At 38.3% G+C, this 17,592-nt stretch overlaps 8 protein-coding genes across 8 annotated transcripts; 4 read left to right on the top strand and 4 right to left on the bottom strand. All coding sequences in view use genetic code 12, as the record gives it.

Moving 5' to 3' along the window:
* Positions 1-44: 44 nt before the first annotated feature.
* DRG1 (GTP-binding protein) lies at positions 45-1,148 on the bottom strand (the record flags this gene model as incomplete). Its single annotated transcript, XM_049325886.1, has 1 exon — positions 45-1,148. The coding sequence occupies one exon, from the start codon at positions 1,146-1,148 to the stop codon at positions 45-47; it is 1,104 nt and encodes a 367-aa protein (XP_049178519.1).
* Positions 1,149-1,490: 342 nt separating this feature from the next.
* Positions 1,491-4,688, top strand: FUN12 (translation initiation factor eIF5B; the record flags this gene model as incomplete). The annotated part of the gene is made up of 1 exon (XM_049325885.1): positions 1,491-4,688. One exon carries the CDS (start codon positions 1,491-1,493, stop codon positions 4,686-4,688), a length of 3,198 nt encoding a protein of 1,065 aa, XP_049178518.1.
* Positions 4,689-5,367: 679 nt separating this feature from the next.
* On the top strand, positions 5,368-5,757 carry KGF56_004444 (uncharacterized protein; the record flags this gene model as incomplete). The annotated part of the gene is made up of 1 exon (XM_049325884.1): positions 5,368-5,757. The coding sequence occupies one exon, from the start codon at positions 5,368-5,370 to the stop codon at positions 5,755-5,757; it is 390 nt and encodes a 129-aa protein (XP_049178517.1).
* Positions 5,758-6,310: 553 nt separating this feature from the next.
* On the top strand, positions 6,311-7,921 carry ALG9 (dolichyl-P-Man:Man(6)GlcNAc(2)-PP-dolichol alpha-1,2-mannosyltransferase; the record flags this gene model as incomplete). The annotated part of the gene is made up of 1 exon (XM_049325883.1): positions 6,311-7,921. The coding sequence occupies one exon, from the start codon at positions 6,311-6,313 to the stop codon at positions 7,919-7,921; it is 1,611 nt and encodes a 536-aa protein (XP_049178516.1).
* Positions 7,922-8,071: 150 nt separating this feature from the next.
* On the bottom strand, positions 8,072-8,752 carry YPD1 (Ypd1p; the record flags this gene model as incomplete). Its single annotated transcript, XM_049325881.1, has 1 exon — positions 8,072-8,752. One exon carries the CDS (start codon positions 8,750-8,752, stop codon positions 8,072-8,074), a length of 681 nt encoding a protein of 226 aa, XP_049178515.1.
* A 2,008-nt stretch (positions 8,753-10,760) lies between these two features.
* On the bottom strand, positions 10,761-11,702 carry PHO15 (4-nitrophenylphosphatase; the record flags this gene model as incomplete). The annotated part of the gene is made up of 1 exon (XM_049325880.1): positions 10,761-11,702. One exon carries the CDS (start codon positions 11,700-11,702, stop codon positions 10,761-10,763), a length of 942 nt encoding a protein of 313 aa, XP_049178514.1.
* Positions 11,703-14,143: 2,441 nt separating this feature from the next.
* On the top strand, positions 14,144-14,920 carry ATO7 (Ato7p; the record flags this gene model as incomplete). Its single annotated transcript, XM_049325879.1, has 1 exon — positions 14,144-14,920. The coding sequence occupies one exon, from the start codon at positions 14,144-14,146 to the stop codon at positions 14,918-14,920; it is 777 nt and encodes a 258-aa protein (XP_049178513.1).
* A 296-nt stretch (positions 14,921-15,216) lies between these two features.
* Positions 15,217-17,418, bottom strand: ERG7 (lanosterol synthase; the record flags this gene model as incomplete). The annotated part of the gene is made up of 1 exon (XM_049325878.1): positions 15,217-17,418. The coding sequence occupies one exon, from the start codon at positions 17,416-17,418 to the stop codon at positions 15,217-15,219; it is 2,202 nt and encodes a 733-aa protein (XP_049178512.1).
* Between the last annotated feature and the right edge of the window lie 174 nt (positions 17,419-17,592).

Raw genomic sequence — 17,592 nt, 5'->3', positions numbered from 1 at the left:
GTCTGATTTCTTTGATTTATTTGTCTGATTTCATGATTTATTTCTTATTTCTTCAAGATTGTTATTACATCTTCATCTTCTAGATCATGGTTAAGACCTACAATTTGCGGTTGGTGTTTCACCGAAGTTCCGTAAACCAATGCATTTCGAAAATCCTCCACCAAGGACTTATGTATCGAATTACAAAAGTCCGCTACGGTGCACCTATCGTTTCTCAACACTACTGGTTCGTTGAAATCTGGCAATTTACCCTTGGGTTTTGTGTATACTCTGACCAATTTCAATTTGGACCACATCACCTCTAACAACTCGTCCAAGTTCCATCCGTTTCCCGAGGAAATTGGCACAGCGTCGGGTATTCTTGACAAAAGGTTCAACTCCTCAATAGAGAAGGAATCAATCTTGTTCAAAACGTAAATGGCAGGAATATACTTTCTCGCTTTGTACTCTATCGTGTCGATCAAGTCGTCAACAGTTGCATCGCATCGGAATGCAATGTTGGCACTGTTGATCTTATATTCCGACATAACCGCTCTGATCTCGTCATTATCCAAATGCGTCAATGGTACAGTATTGGTGATGTTTATTCCTCCCTTGTCTTTCTTTGTCAATACTATGTTTGGTGGCTCCTTGTTTATCCTTATTCCCATACCTTCCAATTCCTGCTCGATAATTTTCTTGTGCTGTAATGGCTTATTGACATCCAACACTAAAAACAATAGATTCACCGATCTTGCAACTGCAATGACTTGCTTACCACGACCTTTACCGTCTTTGGCCCCTTCTATAATACCAGGTAGGTCCAACATTTGTATTTTGGCTCCTTTATACTTGATCGTACCGGGGACAGTGGTTAATGTTGTAAACTCATAAGCTGCTGCTTCAGAGTGGGTCCCTGTCAACTTCGATAGCAACGTTGATTTACCAACTGAGGGGAATCCCACAAACCCAACAGTTGCAACACCCGTCCTTGCAACATCAAAACCAATACCTCCACCACCACCACCAGAGCCTCCATCAGTGAGTAACTCTCGTCTTAGTTTTGCTAACTTGGCCTTTAGCTGGCCCAAATGGAATGAGGTGGCCTTATTCTTTTGAGTTTTGGCCATCTCATCTTCGATGGCCTTGATTTTTTCAACTGTAGTCATCCTTGCCTTGCTTACCTTCTTGCCTTGCTAACCTTCCCTTACTTACCACGAGGCTAAAAGTCTCTTTTACTCTCTTTCAACTATCTCGCTCTGGTCAATAGTCTCTGCTCTATAGTCTCTGCTCTGCTCGATAGTCTCTGCTCGATAGTCTCTGCGATGTGTCGTGTGATGGTGACTGAAAAATTTGAAAAATTTGAAAAAAAAAAAATCAACGGCCATACGAGCAGAGCTTCAATATCATCACCAAAAAGAGAGGAAAAAAAAGGGAAAAAAAAAGACAAGACACTTCAACAGAAGATTCCTTTATTGTAGAGGACTTTCTTATAGTAACTAGGTATAAGGATGGGCAAGAAGAATAGTAAGAAAGCTGGGGGTGATATTTGGGATGATGATGAGGAGTTAGTTGGAGAGTTACCTCAGGCGGAAGAATTTGGAGTTGATCCTAATTCATCAGCAGGAGACGTTAAAGAAGAAGCTGTAGAAGCTGTAGAAGCTGTAGTAGCCGAAGAGGCTTCTGCAGATGACATTGCTGGAGACTTTTTAGGAACTATTCGTAAGAACAAGCAAAAGAAGGCAAGTAAGGAAGAAGAGAAGAACAAAGTTGATACCTCTAATGGAGGTGGTGGTGCACCAAAAATATTGTCGAAAAAGGAAAAGGAAAAATTGAAAAAAGAGGCGGAGAAGCAAAAGAAAAAGGAGTTGGCAAACATGAAGAAAGAACAGCAAGCTAATAAGAAGGAGCAGATTAAGGAAGCTAATAAACAAAACTCCGCTGCTGCTGCTTCTGCCGCTGCTTCTGCCGCTTCATCAGCACCAGCATCAGCTACCCCAGAAGCAGAGAATAAGGCGGTGCCCGAGAAAGTAAAAGAAGATAAACAACAAAAACCAGCTAAAAAGGGTAAGAAAGCACCAGCCGGTATTGCTGCATTAAAGAAACAATTGGAGTTGAAAAAGCAACTCGAAGAGGAACAGAGAAGATTAGAGGAAGAAGAAGAACAGCGTCAACTAGAAAAAGAAAGGTTAGCTGCTGAGGAGGAGGCTAAACTTGAAGAGGTCAAAGCCGCTAAAAGAGAGCGTGATAGATTAAAGAAGGAGCAGTTGAAAGCTGAAGGAAAATTGTTGACCAAGAAACAAAAGGAAGAAAAGAAGTTGCGGGAACGTCGTCGTGCTCAATTATTACAAGCAGGTAATATCACAATTGCTGGTTTGCAGCAAGATGCCTCTGGAAAAGCTGATAAAGAAACTCAGAAACCAAAAAATGTTGTTTACACGAAAAAGAAACTGTCGAAACCAAAGACTTTTATTCAGAAACCCCAGCATACAGTACAACCAGTTGAAACAGGAGATAAAAAAGAGGAAGAAGATACAGAGCAAGCGTTTGTTGACGATTGGGAGAAGATCGCTTTAGTAGATGATGATGATGATGACAATATTGATGGAAAGGGCGAAGTAGAAGATTGGGAGTCATATGCGGTTGACGAAACCAAGCCGGCAGATGGAGAGGAGGAAAAGGAAGATAAGCTCGAAAAACAAGAAAAAGAAGATGAGGAAGAGGAAGAAGAAGAAGAAGAAGAAGAAGAAGAAGAAGAGAAAAAGAGAAAAGAGGATGAAGCGGCGGCAGCGGCAGCAGCAGCAGCAGCAGCAGCAGCAGCAGAGAATGAAAAGAAAGCCAAGAATAAGGAACTGGACGTACAACCTGCTGGACAAAAGAAGAAGGACACTTCATCTATTAAAGAGTTGCGTTCTCCTATATGTTGTATTTTGGGACATGTTGATACTGGTAAGACCAAATTATTGGATAAAATTCGTCAAACAAATGTTCAAGGTGGTGAAGCAGGAGGTATTACTCAACAAATTGGTGCCACTTATTTCCCAGTTTCTGCAATTAGGCAGAAAACTGCAGTTATGGCAAAATACGAAAAGCAACTTTTTGAAGTTCCAGGATTGTTGATCATTGATACCCCTGGTCACGAGTCATTTACTAACTTGAGATCTCGTGGTTCATCTTTATGTAACATTGCTATATTGGTTATTGATATAATGCATGGCCTTGAGAAGCAGACAATGGAGTCGATAAGATTGCTTAGGGACAGAAAAGCTCCATTTGTTGTGGCATTAAATAAAATTGATAGGTTGTATGACTGGAAAGAAACACCAAATAATTCCTTTAGGGATTCATTTGCTCAGCAAGCTAAGTCTGTCCAACTGGAATTTCACAAAAGATATGACCAGATAAAGTTGGCACTTGCGGAACAAGGGTTGAACTCGGAATTATACTTTCAAAACAAGAATATGGCAAAGTATGTATCGATTGTACCTACGTCTGCAGTCACCGGCGAGGGTGTTCCTGATTTGTTGTGGTTGTTATTAGAATTGACACAGAAGAGAATGTCCAAACAATTGATGTACTTGTCTAAAATTGAAGCCACTATTTTGGAAGTTAAAGTTGTTGAAGGGTTTGGTTATACTATTGATGTTGTTTTATCGAATGGTATATTGAGAGAAGGTGACAGAATAGTGCTATGTGGATTGAATGGTCCTATAGCAACTAACATCAGAGCTTTGTTGACACCACCACCTTCAAGAGAGCTACGTATCAAATCAGAGTACATACATCACAAGGAGGTGAAAGCAGCGTTGGGTGTTAAGATTGCCGCAAACGATTTGGAGAAAGCGATTGCTGGTTCTCGTTTGTTAGTTGTTGGTGAGGATGATGATGAGGAAGAATTGATGGATGAAGTGATGGACGATTTAACGGGTTTGTTAGATTCTGTTGACACATCTGGAAGGGGTGTTGTTGTGCAGTCATCAACTTTAGGTTCATTAGAAGCTTTGTTGGACTTTTTAAAGGATATGAAGATTCCGGTCATGTCCATTGGGTTAGGTCCTGTTTACAAGAGGGATGTTATGAAAGCAGTAACGATGTTGGACAAGGCACCAGAGTTAGCTGTGATGTTATGTTTTGATGTCAAAGTCGATAAGGAGGCTGAGCATTATGCAGAAGAGCAGAACATCAAAATATTTAATGCAGATATTATCTATCATTTGTTTGATGCTTTCACTGCATACCAATCGCAATTAATGGAAGCACGCCGTAAAGAGTTTATGGAATACGCAGTGTTGCCATGTGTTTTGAAAACGATACAAATAATCAACAAGAGAAATCCTATGATAATTGGTGTTGATGTCATTGAAGGTGCTGTGCGTATTGGTACTCCTATTTGTGCTGTGCGTCAAGACCCCGTCACCAAACAACCAAATATTATGATCTTGGGTAAGGTGACATCGTTGGAGGTGAACCACAAGCCTGCAGATTCAGTGAAGAAGGGACAAACAGCTGCTGGTGTGGCTATGAGATTGGAAAACCCTTCATCCGCACAACCCACATGGGGTCGTCATGTGGACGAGACTGACAATTTATATTCCTTGATCACACGTAAATCAATTGATACTTTGAAAGATCCAGCTTTCCGTGATACAGTTTCGAGAGATGATTGGTTATTGATTAAAAAGTTGAAGACCGTTTTTGATATAAAATAAGCGCCACCAACGGAGTCAGCCAACAGAGTTAACCAACAGAGTTGCAGACGACGTTGGTGGAGATAGTCTAGGAGATAGTCTAGGAGATTTTGCAGGAGATAGTCTAGGAGATAGTCTAGGAGATATTATAGGAGAGATATTATAGGAGGTAATATAGGAGATATCGTAGGAGAATTATAGGAGATATTGTAGGAGATATATCGACCGAGGTGAAGGCCAACGGAGTCAAAGACAAAGTGTCGGTGACAGTCAGTGCTGCTACCTAAATTGGATTTCTTAAGAGGCCCTATTTACCTAGAGGCCCTCTCTACTCAGAGGCCCTATCTACTCAGAGGCCCTATCTACTCAGAGGCCCTATCTACTCAGAGGCCCTATCTACTCAGAGGCCCTATCTACTCAGAGGCCCTATCTACTCAGAGGCCCTATCTACTCAGAGGCCCTCTCTACTCAGAGGCCCTCTCTACTCAGAGGCCCTATCTACTCAGAGGCCCTATCTACTCTCTCCACTATCTCGCTTCGCTCGATAGTGTCCTGTATGTAGAAGTGAAAAATTATCGCCAATAATACCAACCGAAAAAAACCAAAAAACGCTACCGAGAAAGATTTTACCAATATTAAAGTAAACCATTAACTTGATTCAGTTGAGTTGGGGATTTTCTCTAGAAAAGTATACAAGACAATGCAAGACTTACCACCTATTGGAGGCTACGAGCCTATTCAATGGAAAAGAAATTTACCGTCGCGTGGGTTCAGAGGATCAATATACTTTTGGGGTATATTTGGGATAGTATCGTTTGGTTTTTATAAATACTATCAAGGGGTTAATGAGCAAAGAGAACTAACAAGAGAAAAAAAATGGGCAAGATTCTATCTTGAGCCTTTATTGCTTGCGGAAGATGATAGGAATATAGCTAGACGTTATTTTGCTGAGAAGGAGAGACAAAAATTGATCAAAGAAAGTGTTTCTGATGCCAAAGTTAAAGAAGAGATTGAAGGTGATATTTATAATGACAAGAGTAAGACTAGATTCCCTCGTTTCGTGGCCGGCCTTGGCCCTAGGGATACATGAAAATCTCCAAACGAAGAAGAGGCAGGAGGAGGCAAGAGGAGACAAGAGGAGACAAGAGGAGACAAGAGAAGTTGGTATTTGTATATTGAATAGGGTTTACTCAATAATCCACAATGTGGGACGTTTATGGAATTTCTCGAGTGGCCCATGAGTAGTCCACTTTTTATACGATGGAGGCGTTTCAAGTGAAATATATCTACGGGGTAACAAACTTGTAAGACCATCTCTTTCGACTCCAATGACATGCACTATCGAGCAGAGTGAGATAGTGGAGCACTATAGCTGCCACAGACACTATCGACACTAGCTGCCACAGACACTATCTCGCTCTGCTCGATAGTGTCACTAGTCAGTGCTGGTCCACTATCTCGCTCTGCCCGATAGTGGAGCTTTAGATGCTACACAGTATCTTTTTTTCCCCCCACCTCTTCTCTTTATTCTTTTCCAAGTGACAAGAAGTAGTTGAATATAGTGAAAAGTAATGAGTCTAACGAAGCTACAGTATGGCCTAATACTATTAAATGTCATCTACAGGGTATATTCTGCTCTTTATATGATAATTGGAGATTGTGACGAGACCTTCAACTATTGGGAACCGTTAAACTTATTGCTACGTCATTTTGGTAAACAAACATGGGAGTATTCTCCAGAATACTCAATTAGATCATACGCGTACCTTATACCTTACTATATCATTGGTAATGTTGCACAACTAGTGAAACTAAAGCCGGTGGAGATTTTCTATTTAATCAGAATTGTTGGCATTGCAGGGGTAACGAGTTTTTGTGAATTGAAGTTTTTCATAACGATGAATCAATTTTCTTCTGATGTAGCCAATTGGTGGCTTGTACTAAGTTCGGTGAGTCCCGGGATGAGCCACGGTGGCGTGGCGTTGTTACCTAGTACTTTGGCTTTGCAATGTACACTATTAGCGAATACGTATATTTTGAAAGCAACAAAAGATGTCAATAGTAGGCGATTGGAGCAAAATTTACTTAAAGCCATTGGCTGCTATTTTGTTGGCGGGATTCTTGGTTGGCCATTTGTTTTGAGTTTGGGCGTACCTGTAGGAGTATACACTATTGGGCAAATCGCTAACAAATCGATCAAAACAGTTGTTTTGCTCAAGATAGCACTAATTTGCCTATTTGTCATGGCACCAGTTGTTCTCATCGACTCATATTTCTTACAAAAATTTGTATTTGTTCCTATTAATATAGTGCTATACAATGTGTTTGGCGGGGAAGGGGAAGGACCGGATATTTTTGGAGTTGAGCCATGGACTTACTACTTTGTGAACTTGATACTCAACTTTCATTTGGTGTTTCCATTATGCATAGCAGGAATACTTTTCAATCCAATACTTTGCAATTTCAAGACGTTTTCATTATTTGTTTCTGCACAGTTGCTCATTTGGTATACGATTTTCTTTAGTCAGCCACATAAAGAAGAAAGGTTCATGTACCCGGTATACTCATTGATTTCAATGCTGGCGTCTCTATTCATTTCCAAGTTTTTCACCACAATTGAAAAGAGGAAAATCTCAAGACCATTTTACTTGTCTATAAAACTTGTATTTGTTATGGGTTTGATTATATTGTCGAGCTTAAGAATATTCAACCTTGTTGAGAATTATGCTGCACCATTGAAAACTTTTAATGCAATTGCGCAACTTGAACCTAGCTTGAACTCTCAAGTAAATGTTTGTATAGGCAAAGAATGGTACCATTTTCCCAACTCATTCTATTTGCCGGATGGGTATAGATTAAAGTTTGTTGATTCTGGGTTTGATGGTTTACTTCCAGGAGACTTTTACGAGCTGGGCAGTATAATTGATTCCACAACATATATTCCACCACAAATGAATAACAGGAACCAATTTGAGAGTGATAAGATTATTGGTTTACAAGAATGTGATTACTTTATAGAAAACTCACAATCGAACAGCCAGCCTCAAATATTGAACCCAGACTTGAGTACGAATGGAGATTGGGAAATCTTACAGTGCGATAAGATATTGAATCCTAATGGCAAGCACAGTTTTCTTGGTAAAGTACTCAAAACCCCAAAATTTTTGGAGACATTGATACCAAATAAGGTGGAGTATATGGAGTTTTGCGCTTTGAAAAAAGCAACTGCTCCACTATTGAGCAGAGCGAGCTAGTGTCTCGGCCACTCAAAGTCGGATACTTATAGAGACAAATGGGAACGAGAAAGAAAACCACCCGGAGATTGTATACTACTGGCCACCACCACCACCACTACTACTACTACCTTTGTATTCTTATATTAACTGGTTATTGTTGTTATTCTTCTAATTTTTCTGTTCAAAAAACTCATCTAAAGCTTCCTTACTCTTGATGAAACCATCTTTTGCTTTCGAAAAAGCATCTTCAATCAATGCTATCCAAAAATCATCGCTTAGTTCCTCATCCGGTATATTTGAGCTCGAGCTGGGGGTGATGCTGGTATCTGTGCTGGTGTCTCTATTAGTGACGGTACTATTTTGATGACTTTTTTCAAACTGTTTATTTACCGTTTCTTCTTTTATTCTATTCATCGACACCCCATCTTTTGGTGATATATTACTAGCATCTCTATTGACTATGGTTTCGACTTGTGTATTTGTTGATTCTCTAGTAACTGAATCTGGCAGTTTACTACTAATGTTGGATAATTTAAAGTCATCAAAATTAAGTTTGACACCATAATTTTGAATTCTTTCACATTGGCTTGATATAGCGGTAAATCCCAAAGCTGCAGCCGATCCTTTTAAAAAATGACCCGTTGTACTCAATTTTTCCAAATCTCTTTGTTCTAGATAAAGCCTTATTTTCTCGAATGTATCTTTAACCTGGTTTACAAAAGTTTCAACTAATTGTTTAGAAAAGTCTTCTTCATCTTCATCCATTTGCAAGATTTCCGAAAACACACTCCAATCTACTAGGTTCGTATCTATCAATTTCCGTTTTCTCTCAGAGTCAATTGAACCCATCTTATTTCACTATTTTCTCTTATTATAGCTGAATGTCTAAGCTAGGCTTTTTCTCCCCCTTCTTCTTCTTCTTCTTCAAATGGGGGTTTTTTTTTATTAATGGTGGAAAAGTGAAACCTTTTTTTTTATTTATTTTTTATTTTGAAAAATGCCCTGCTATTGATAAAAACGGGGAGGTGAGAAGATATTACCTCAACAGTATGCGGTATATTAGTATACAATATAGTAATACAGTAATACAGTAATACAGTAGTACAATAATATACTATATTGTATATAGTATACGGTATATAGTATAACGTATATACAATATAGGTGTATAAAAAGATGTAAAAGAAGCGAGATCAGCTCAATATTACAAGACAAAAACAATAAAAAAATAAAAAATAAAAATTGGAACAAAGCAAGGAGGGAGGAGAACAAAACAAAGAGGAGATCGCGACAGTTTGAGCTGAGGTTAGCTTGAACTGTTGTTATAGATATAGATGGATTTTTTTTTGGATCTGAATCACCCTTGTACCTATTCGTTTCTCTCAATAAAGAGAAAGAGAGCCTTTTCTAGTGATGTTTTATACACTTGGTAGCACATGTGCATCTATGACGTTATAGAATTTACAGTTACTAAGCGATGATCTAGACTACGATGAGGATAAAAGAGGCTTGATCATGAAATTGATGGTTGGGAATGCAACGACACAAACTCCACTATCGAGCAGAGCGAGACAGTGGGGCACACTAGCCACCGACACCTGACTAGCGACACTATGGGACACTATCGAGCAGAGCGAGATTACTAGCCACCAACACTGACTATAAATAAAGAATTTTGTTGACTGTACAATAGAAAAAAATTAAAATGACTAGACCATCTAGCCCTTACCAACGTAGCTCATCAAAATAGCTCTCTTGTCTCATCAAAATAGCTCTCTTGTCTCATCAAAATAGCTCTCTTGTCTCATCAAAATAGCTCTCTTGTCTCATCAAAATAGCTCACTAGTCTCACCTACAGAGCTCTCTTGTCTCATCAAAATAGCTCACTAGTCTCACCTACAGAGCTCACTAGTCTCACTTACACCCACTTGACCTTTCATCTATTTGTATATTGTAGGTTCGCTATAAAAAATCCATTGCAGTTAACTATCTATTCGTAGTTGTCTATCCTTTTATAGTGTAGTAACTAGTCAATGTTCTCCACTATCTCGCTTCGCTCGATGGTGTTCTGCTTGATGGTGTCCTACTCAACTTATGACGTCATAACTTGTAAGCCACACCCCTTACTCAATTTAGACTTTTTGGTTATAATATACGAATCTCGGTACGGGGTTAACCGCAATTACCAATAAAAGAACCCAGTTACTACCAATTGCTAACAAAAGAAAAAAAAACTAGTTACTTAGCAGCTCTAGATTCTGTTTGACTATAAAGCGGAATCTAGACCTCTAAAATTTATCTTTGTTCATTAAAAAACTTATGAGCCATTGGCTAATAGTTTTTACACTAATAAAAAATGATCTACTGGTTTTAGGAGTCTATGAGAATCACTGTCGAGTAAAGCGAGATAGTGGAGCACATTGACTGTATCTACTGGTTTTAAAAGTCAATGAGAATCATATCTACTGGTTTAAAACTGTTTTTTTCTATTAATCTATCTATCCATCACGACACTATCGAGCGAAGCGAGATAGTGGAGCATATTAGCTGTCGTCAACACTATCGAGCGCGACACTATCAACCGCGACACTATCAACCGCGACACTATTGAGCAGAGCGAGATAGTGGAGCACCCTAGCTCTCATCAACACTAGCTCTCATCAACACTAGCTCTCATCAACGCTAGCTCTCATCAACGCTAGCTCTCATCAACGCTATTTATACTTGTCTATCCATTTGTGGTAGTCTATCCATTTGTAGTGTCGTAACTAGTCAATGTTCTCCACTATCTCGTTTCGCTCGATAGTGTCATGCTCGATAGTGTCGTGCTCGATAGTGTTGTGCTCGATAGTGTCGGTCAGTGTGTTAATTCGTAAACGTCTCCCAATTTGTCAATAAAATATGTGGGCACAGCAACATCCTTATCCTCCACATTTAAGGACTGCACATTCTCTTCGGTTTCAATCCCAGTTAAAACCAACATGGTATCTAACCCACCATTTTTACCAAATTTCATATCCGTGTTTAACCGATCACCAATCATTAGGCCCCGTTTAGGGTTCTCGGCCAATCCTGGTAACTGTGCTTTGATAGCATTCATCATGCTTTGATTAGGCTTTCCACATACAGCATCTGGTTGTCTACTACTTGCATATGCTACAGTATCTATTATAGAACCTGCACCAATTAGTAATTTCCCATTTACGGGGAAAGTCGAATCTATATTAGTGGCAATAAACGGTATCGATTTCTTATCTTGTAATAAATATTGCATTGTTAACGAAAGTTTAAGGTAATTTAACTGGAAAGTTAACCCACATACTACTGCACCAACATTGCTATCCAAATTGTCTAGTAATGAAGTATTTGGGTCAAAATTAACCCCATCTTTATTCAAGGAGGGATCGGTTCCTCCAATTGTTGTATACCCCAATTCTTTAAGTTCTTGCTCAATACCTTCTTCACCTAAAACCCAAACATGTTTATCCTTGGGCAATTTCAAAATCTTGTCAACATAAACAGCCGAGGCAAAAGCAGACCCAAATATCTCAGTTTTATTGATATTAGGAATACCCATTTTTTCAAATTTCTTCAAATAAGTACTTCTGGATTTGGTGGAGTTGTTTGTTACAAATATAATTGTCTTTTTAGCCTCTTTCAAATATTCCAATGTCTCTTTTACTGATGGCAATAAATGGTCACCTAACCATAAAACTCCATCACAATCAAACAAAAAGTAATCATATTGGTCTATTATCAAGTCTAAAACTTGTTTCTTTGTAGAGATCTTGATAGACATTGAGTTATTGTTAAAGTTTTCTTTTCTTTTGTCTTGTTTTACCCGTGTATAAATCGTGGAGAGGAGGAAGGGGGAGGGGGCGACTCTTGATAGAAAGTGCGTGCTTCTTGAAGATAAATGGATACTATGGTGGAATGTTGTCCATGTATAAAATTTCACCATTGAAAGGGAAAAAACTGGCACGTGCACATACACGTGACTTGATTCACCCTGTACCTAGTAAGCGACTCCAACTATCGAGCAGAGTGAGATAGTGGAGCAACATCTAGTGGCTTGTTACAACACTATCGAGCAGAGCGAGACTACATACTGCTCCACTAGCTCGCTTTGCTCCCCAGTGTCGCCACTAATTAATAAAGCCTTGATATTTTAGAAAGAGAAAGAAAGAGGTAAAGAGAGAGCTGACTGGTGATGTCCTCTCATCCCACACTTACTAAGTTCAAAACGAGAATGGTAAAGATGTGTTTCAATGTCGTTACTAAATTCTCTATTGTTTAAAGTTGATGCTTTGATCATCGATATAATCTATACTCTCTTAAATATTACAGTAAGATGAGTTTGTAAAAGTTTTGTTTTTCCTTCATCTACCTACCATTGTTAATGGATAAGTAATTAGAGCTTTTTAATCCCTATAATACTACAAAAAGAATGTTCAAGAGCTATTCAAAGAAGTTGATTTCATTATTTTTCACAGAACATGCCATGAGTTTTTAAACTTATTGTATGCTTTAGAAGGAGTTACAAATAGAAAGTTTTGTGTAACTATCGTAGATTTTGTTGCCGGCAAATTTTGTTGCCAAACTGTCGAAAAATTTGATATGCTGGGATGGGGGAGGGGTAAAAGAATCAAGGGGCAAAAGAATGGAGGGGTAAAAGAATCAGGGGGTAAAAGAATGGAGGGGTAAAAGAGTCAAGGGGTAAAAGAATGGAGGGGTCTGTGGCAATGTATAGAAGATATCTGGAGAAAATTTCGTTATATAGTAAGAGTAATATATATATATATGTGTATTAATGGAAAACTTTGGAAATGTTAATTGATGCGGCTGGGAAAACTCCAGCAAACAACTTCCAAAAACAACTTGTCAAAAGGTACCTTTGGCTGTATGTTCATTGATCAATTCACATTTTACAGTATATATAATAAATTGATATACCAGGTTCTATATGTCAAGCTCAAAGGATTTGGCAATGACCAACATAGAATTTATAGAGAATTCTCAGCGAAATTTTTAGGTTTTTGTAATTATAGAGTTAGTTTTCTACTTTGGTTTATTAAGTGAAGAAAACTATAATCCTTTGTTCTCGCTAAGAACTTCACCAATCTTGCCCTTTCTTTTGACTTTGTACAACCTGTAAAACGTACAAACAAGGGTTGAGTGGAGAAAAAACACATACAATCGAGCCCTTTCTCTCTTATAACCTTGTCTACAGTTTATAATCAAAAGTAATTATGCCCTGGTTATGAATCTATTGATGTAATGCGAGTTAATGTAAGAAAGACAAAAACACACTAGTAAATAGACCACAACAAAACCAACGTGGCGCGGCTAGAACACAATTGACATATATATGTTAATTGTGTTGTTCATGATAAAAAGGGGATCTCTATAGTGTCGCTCGATAGTGTCAGTGGTAACTAATGTGCTCCACTATCTCGCTCTGCTCGATAGTGGAGCATCAAAAAAGGCAATATTATAATCTGCCCATTTAAGGGAATGCAAATAGGAAAAGAAGAGGAAAACAGAAAAATTCAAAGGAAATCAGTAAAAGGAAAGAAAACCAGAAAAAGGAAAGAAAACCAGTAAAAGGAAAGGAAACCAGAAAAAGGAAAGGAAAACAGGATGCCATTAACCTACCAAGAAATTGATTAATCATAAAAGACGTGTAACTTGAACCAAACCAATTCAAATTTATCCCATTCCCATGGTAACTTCACCAAACATAACTTGCAACACTCACACTGAGGTATTCAATATAATTATACAACTACACCCAATCTTATTGGGATATATACTTTCATTTTCTGAAATTTTAGAAAGAATGGCATAATTGTTTATGACACTTTGGTCTATTCGTATAGAAAATAAAAAAATTGTTATTTATGCATGTTGCATTTTGTTTTTTCCTTTTTCTTTTTCTTTTTTTTTTTTTGCAACTTTAGAATTGCCAAATACTACCTGGGCAGAGTAAGCTACAACTACTTACTATTTGATCACCACTGGTAACTATTTATTTATTTCTTTTTTTGTTTTGGCGGAATAACAGTAACCGTATAATGGACTCACCTCACCTCAACAGGGAAGCTGTTGTTAAGTGGAAATACCGTCACATATAGTTTCAGTTTACTTATTAATTCTTATTTATACATATATATATATATACCCAAAGCTTATTTCAAAAATTTTCTTCTTCCAATTTTGTTTTTGTATTCTCGAGATAAAATGATGAAGAAAACAATAGAGACCGTCTCTGCCTATTCAAGAGAAGGGTACTCAGAAGAATCCTCAATACAAAGTGTCCTGCAAGATGGAGATTATATCATGTTGGGAAATCTCAAACTATGTAAACGCGATTTACAAGCAGCATTGATGGACTCAATTGTTGTGCAACAGCCCTATACACCTTCTGTGTGTAGTAAATTTGCGAACCCTGGTCCTATGGGCTTATGTGCATTTGGAATTACATCATTAACCTTGTGTTGTTTTCATGCTGGTATTGGAGGGGTGGAAATTCCAAATGCAGTACTTGGGTTAGCTTATTTCTATGGTGGTATTGTTCAACTATTAGCTGGTCTATGGGAGTTTTTTGTTGGTAATACATTTGGTTGTACTGCTCTAACTTCATTTGGTACTTTTTGGCTATCTTGGGCAGCAATTTCCACTCCAGCGTTTGGAATTAAAGAAGCTTATGCAGCGGACCCTGAGCAATTGAGAACGGCAACGGCATTGTTTTTAACAGGTTGGGCTATTTTCTCATTCATGCTTACTACACTAACATTTAAATCTTCCATTGCGTTTACTAGTTTGTTTGCTTTCTTAACACTTACATTTATACTATTAGCAGCTCATGACTTTACTGGAATTTCAGAAGTTGGCGTAGCCGCTGGTATCATTGGAATTATTACTTCATTTCTAGCTTTATACAATGCCTTTTCTGGAGTTGCAAATAAACAAAATTCATATTTTGGCGCAAAGGTTATACCTTTGAACCAGAACTGAAAGAAAATAGGCAGATTAATAGAGGCGAAGAAGCATAGAATAATTATTTCATTAATATAGCATTCAATAATATAGCACACTTTTTTTTTTTTTTTCTTAAACCATCTAGACTTATTCGTTTGATTAAATTGATTGAGCAACAAGTATCTTGAGAAAATAATACATGCACATTGCTCTACAAGTGGAGAGTTTATAACTTTTTCATTGATTTAACCAATTTTTCTTTTTTTACCTATTAAATATCATAAGAACAACTTCTTGTTTGGTTTTGTTTTTTTTTTGTTTTTTTGTTTTTGTTAAATTAACTTCTCGTTAGCATACTTCTTTGCATATAATCCTAAAGCTTTAATTGGGAACAAAAACCTATATGAAGGGTACTCAATTGCACAGCTATGGTTAAATACACCTTCGACGTCTTCGAATTTCCACTCTCCTGTAGGCAATTGTCTTTCCATTAAAAATTTAATACCCATACGTATTGGCTCCTCATCAGGATAATCAGCCAATATCAAACCAATCAATGCCCATGCCGTCTGCACAACAAGTGACTTTTCACCATTTACATAACTATGCGTTTCACATGCTCTCATTGATTCTGACCACCCGCCATCTTTCAATTGTTTTGAAATAAGGAAATCACATCCCCGCTTAACGGACACCGAGTTTGAATAATCGAGACCAACGCTATTCAAGGCTTCCAAGGCAAACATCGATGCGTATGTATAGCAAATACCCCAACAACCGTACCAGGATCCATCAACTTTATCTTGTGCATCAATAATAGAATCAATTGCAATAGATATTGCTTTGTGAATCACTTCCGGTTTGTAATTGGGGTAGTATTTATGAAAATAAGTGAGACCCAATACGGACGAGTCTGTACACTCGACATATGGATACTCAACCATTATATTGTTGAACACTTCTGCTGGGTTTAGCTTTTCAAGTAGTAAAGTTGACCTTATCCCTTCGTATGTAGAAAAAGAACCGTACTCCCAGTCTCCAACATTCTGTATCTTAAGCAAGACTTCTACTGCGCCATACAAGTTTTCATCTTTGATCTCGTCTTTGATATCGCCAAATCTCTCTTGGTCATTGCGAACCATTATTATTGCTTTCATTGCCTCGGCAGTGCAATCGCTCACGGTATAGCCTTGGTCTTTAGTACTAAATGGCCATGCGCCTTTTCTTTTATCTCTAAAGCTCCCTTCAACACAATCTTCAGTAAATTGGGACCTTACTAGGAATAAGTATGCCTTTCGAATCATATCCTGAAACTGAGGCTTTTCAACCAAACCAGTCATATAAAAATATTGAACCATGAAGGCAGCATCCCAAACTTGGACACCATTAGTTCCCATAACGGTCATTCCTTGGGGTCCGTGGAACACAATGTCATTCATTCTTCTTTGCAACCCGGCAAAGTTTCTGGATTTTGCACCTTCATGGTAATAAGTAACAACCATATTCATAGCATAGCTAACAGGAGCAATGCACAAGTAATCAGTATTCTGGTACTCCTTTTCGATCAACGCATATGTTTTAGAATTGATCCATTTCAAGAACCAATCGGGTCTCCAATTTTCCCATTTGCTCAATACAAAGTTGGCAGCATCAAGGATTTTGGTGTGTGGATAATACAAATCAACACCACAAACATTGTTTCTATTGTTGCCAAACTTTATTGATTCATATGGTAACTGGGAAGGTAAATAAATTTCGTTTCTCAATTCCTCCAACAAGGGGTCCAAATCACACTTTACTTTATTTGCCAGTAGATAACCCAATGGTAAATATATTGCTCTTGTATGAACCCACCATCTTCCTGGGTGTATTGGCAATCGATAAGGTAATGTCCATAATTCTGGAGGTGCAGGGTTAACCCCTTGCCAATCGTACAAGTTTAAAATTGCTAGCCATGCTTTCCCCCAGTGAGGGTTTCTGATGGCCCCACCTAGACCATGCAAAGTTCTTCTTGCTTTTATGATGACTGGGTGATCTGCCGGGAGCCCCAATAACCTCAAACAAATATAATTCATAGTTGTACCGAAACACGTTGATTTGTCGACAGAATGCAATCCCCAGCCACCATCCACAGGGTGTGCAGTATTTACTATATATCTTATCATTTCCAACTTGAAAGGATCCGGAATTGGGTTTTTGCAAAAATAGTTTGCAGCTATATACCCAATATTCATAAACATTGGACCTTTATATTGGCAGGGGAAAATGCCATTTTCCAATTGTAGTAATTTGAAAAACTCGGCTCCCTTCTCAGCTGCTCGACCTGGCGTCTCGATTTCTTCTTCTTGTGGTGTTGGGAAATCCGGGGACCCTAGTAGCCACTTTACGTAATTTGATTGTGGCTCTTCAATACCGCCAGCAGCAGCTTCTTTAACACTTAGGTAATGCCATGTTTCTCTACCAACATAGTCTGTTCTCAATCTCCAGCGACAACTATCTGTCTTTGGAAGCCCAATCTCCTCGGAATAGTACATAATAGTAGATACTCACTCGTTTTAAGATCTCTATACCTCTATACCTCTATGCCTTCACCTCTGTGTTTCTACCTCTATGCCTCTGCCGTCTATAAGCAAATCCACTAACTTGATCCATGTGACTAAATGAAAAAATAAATATTGGTAGCACCGTTGCGCGAGACTATCGAACGA

This window comes from Candida oxycetoniae (genome assembly GCF_023343755.2).
Source record: "Candida oxycetoniae strain CBS 10844 chromosome Unknown scaffold14, whole genome shotgun sequence".
NCBI classification, from domain to species: domain Eukaryota; kingdom Fungi; phylum Ascomycota; class Pichiomycetes; order Serinales; family Debaryomycetaceae; genus Lodderomyces; species Lodderomyces oxycetoniae.
This window is presented reverse-complemented; position numbering and strand designations above follow the sequence as displayed.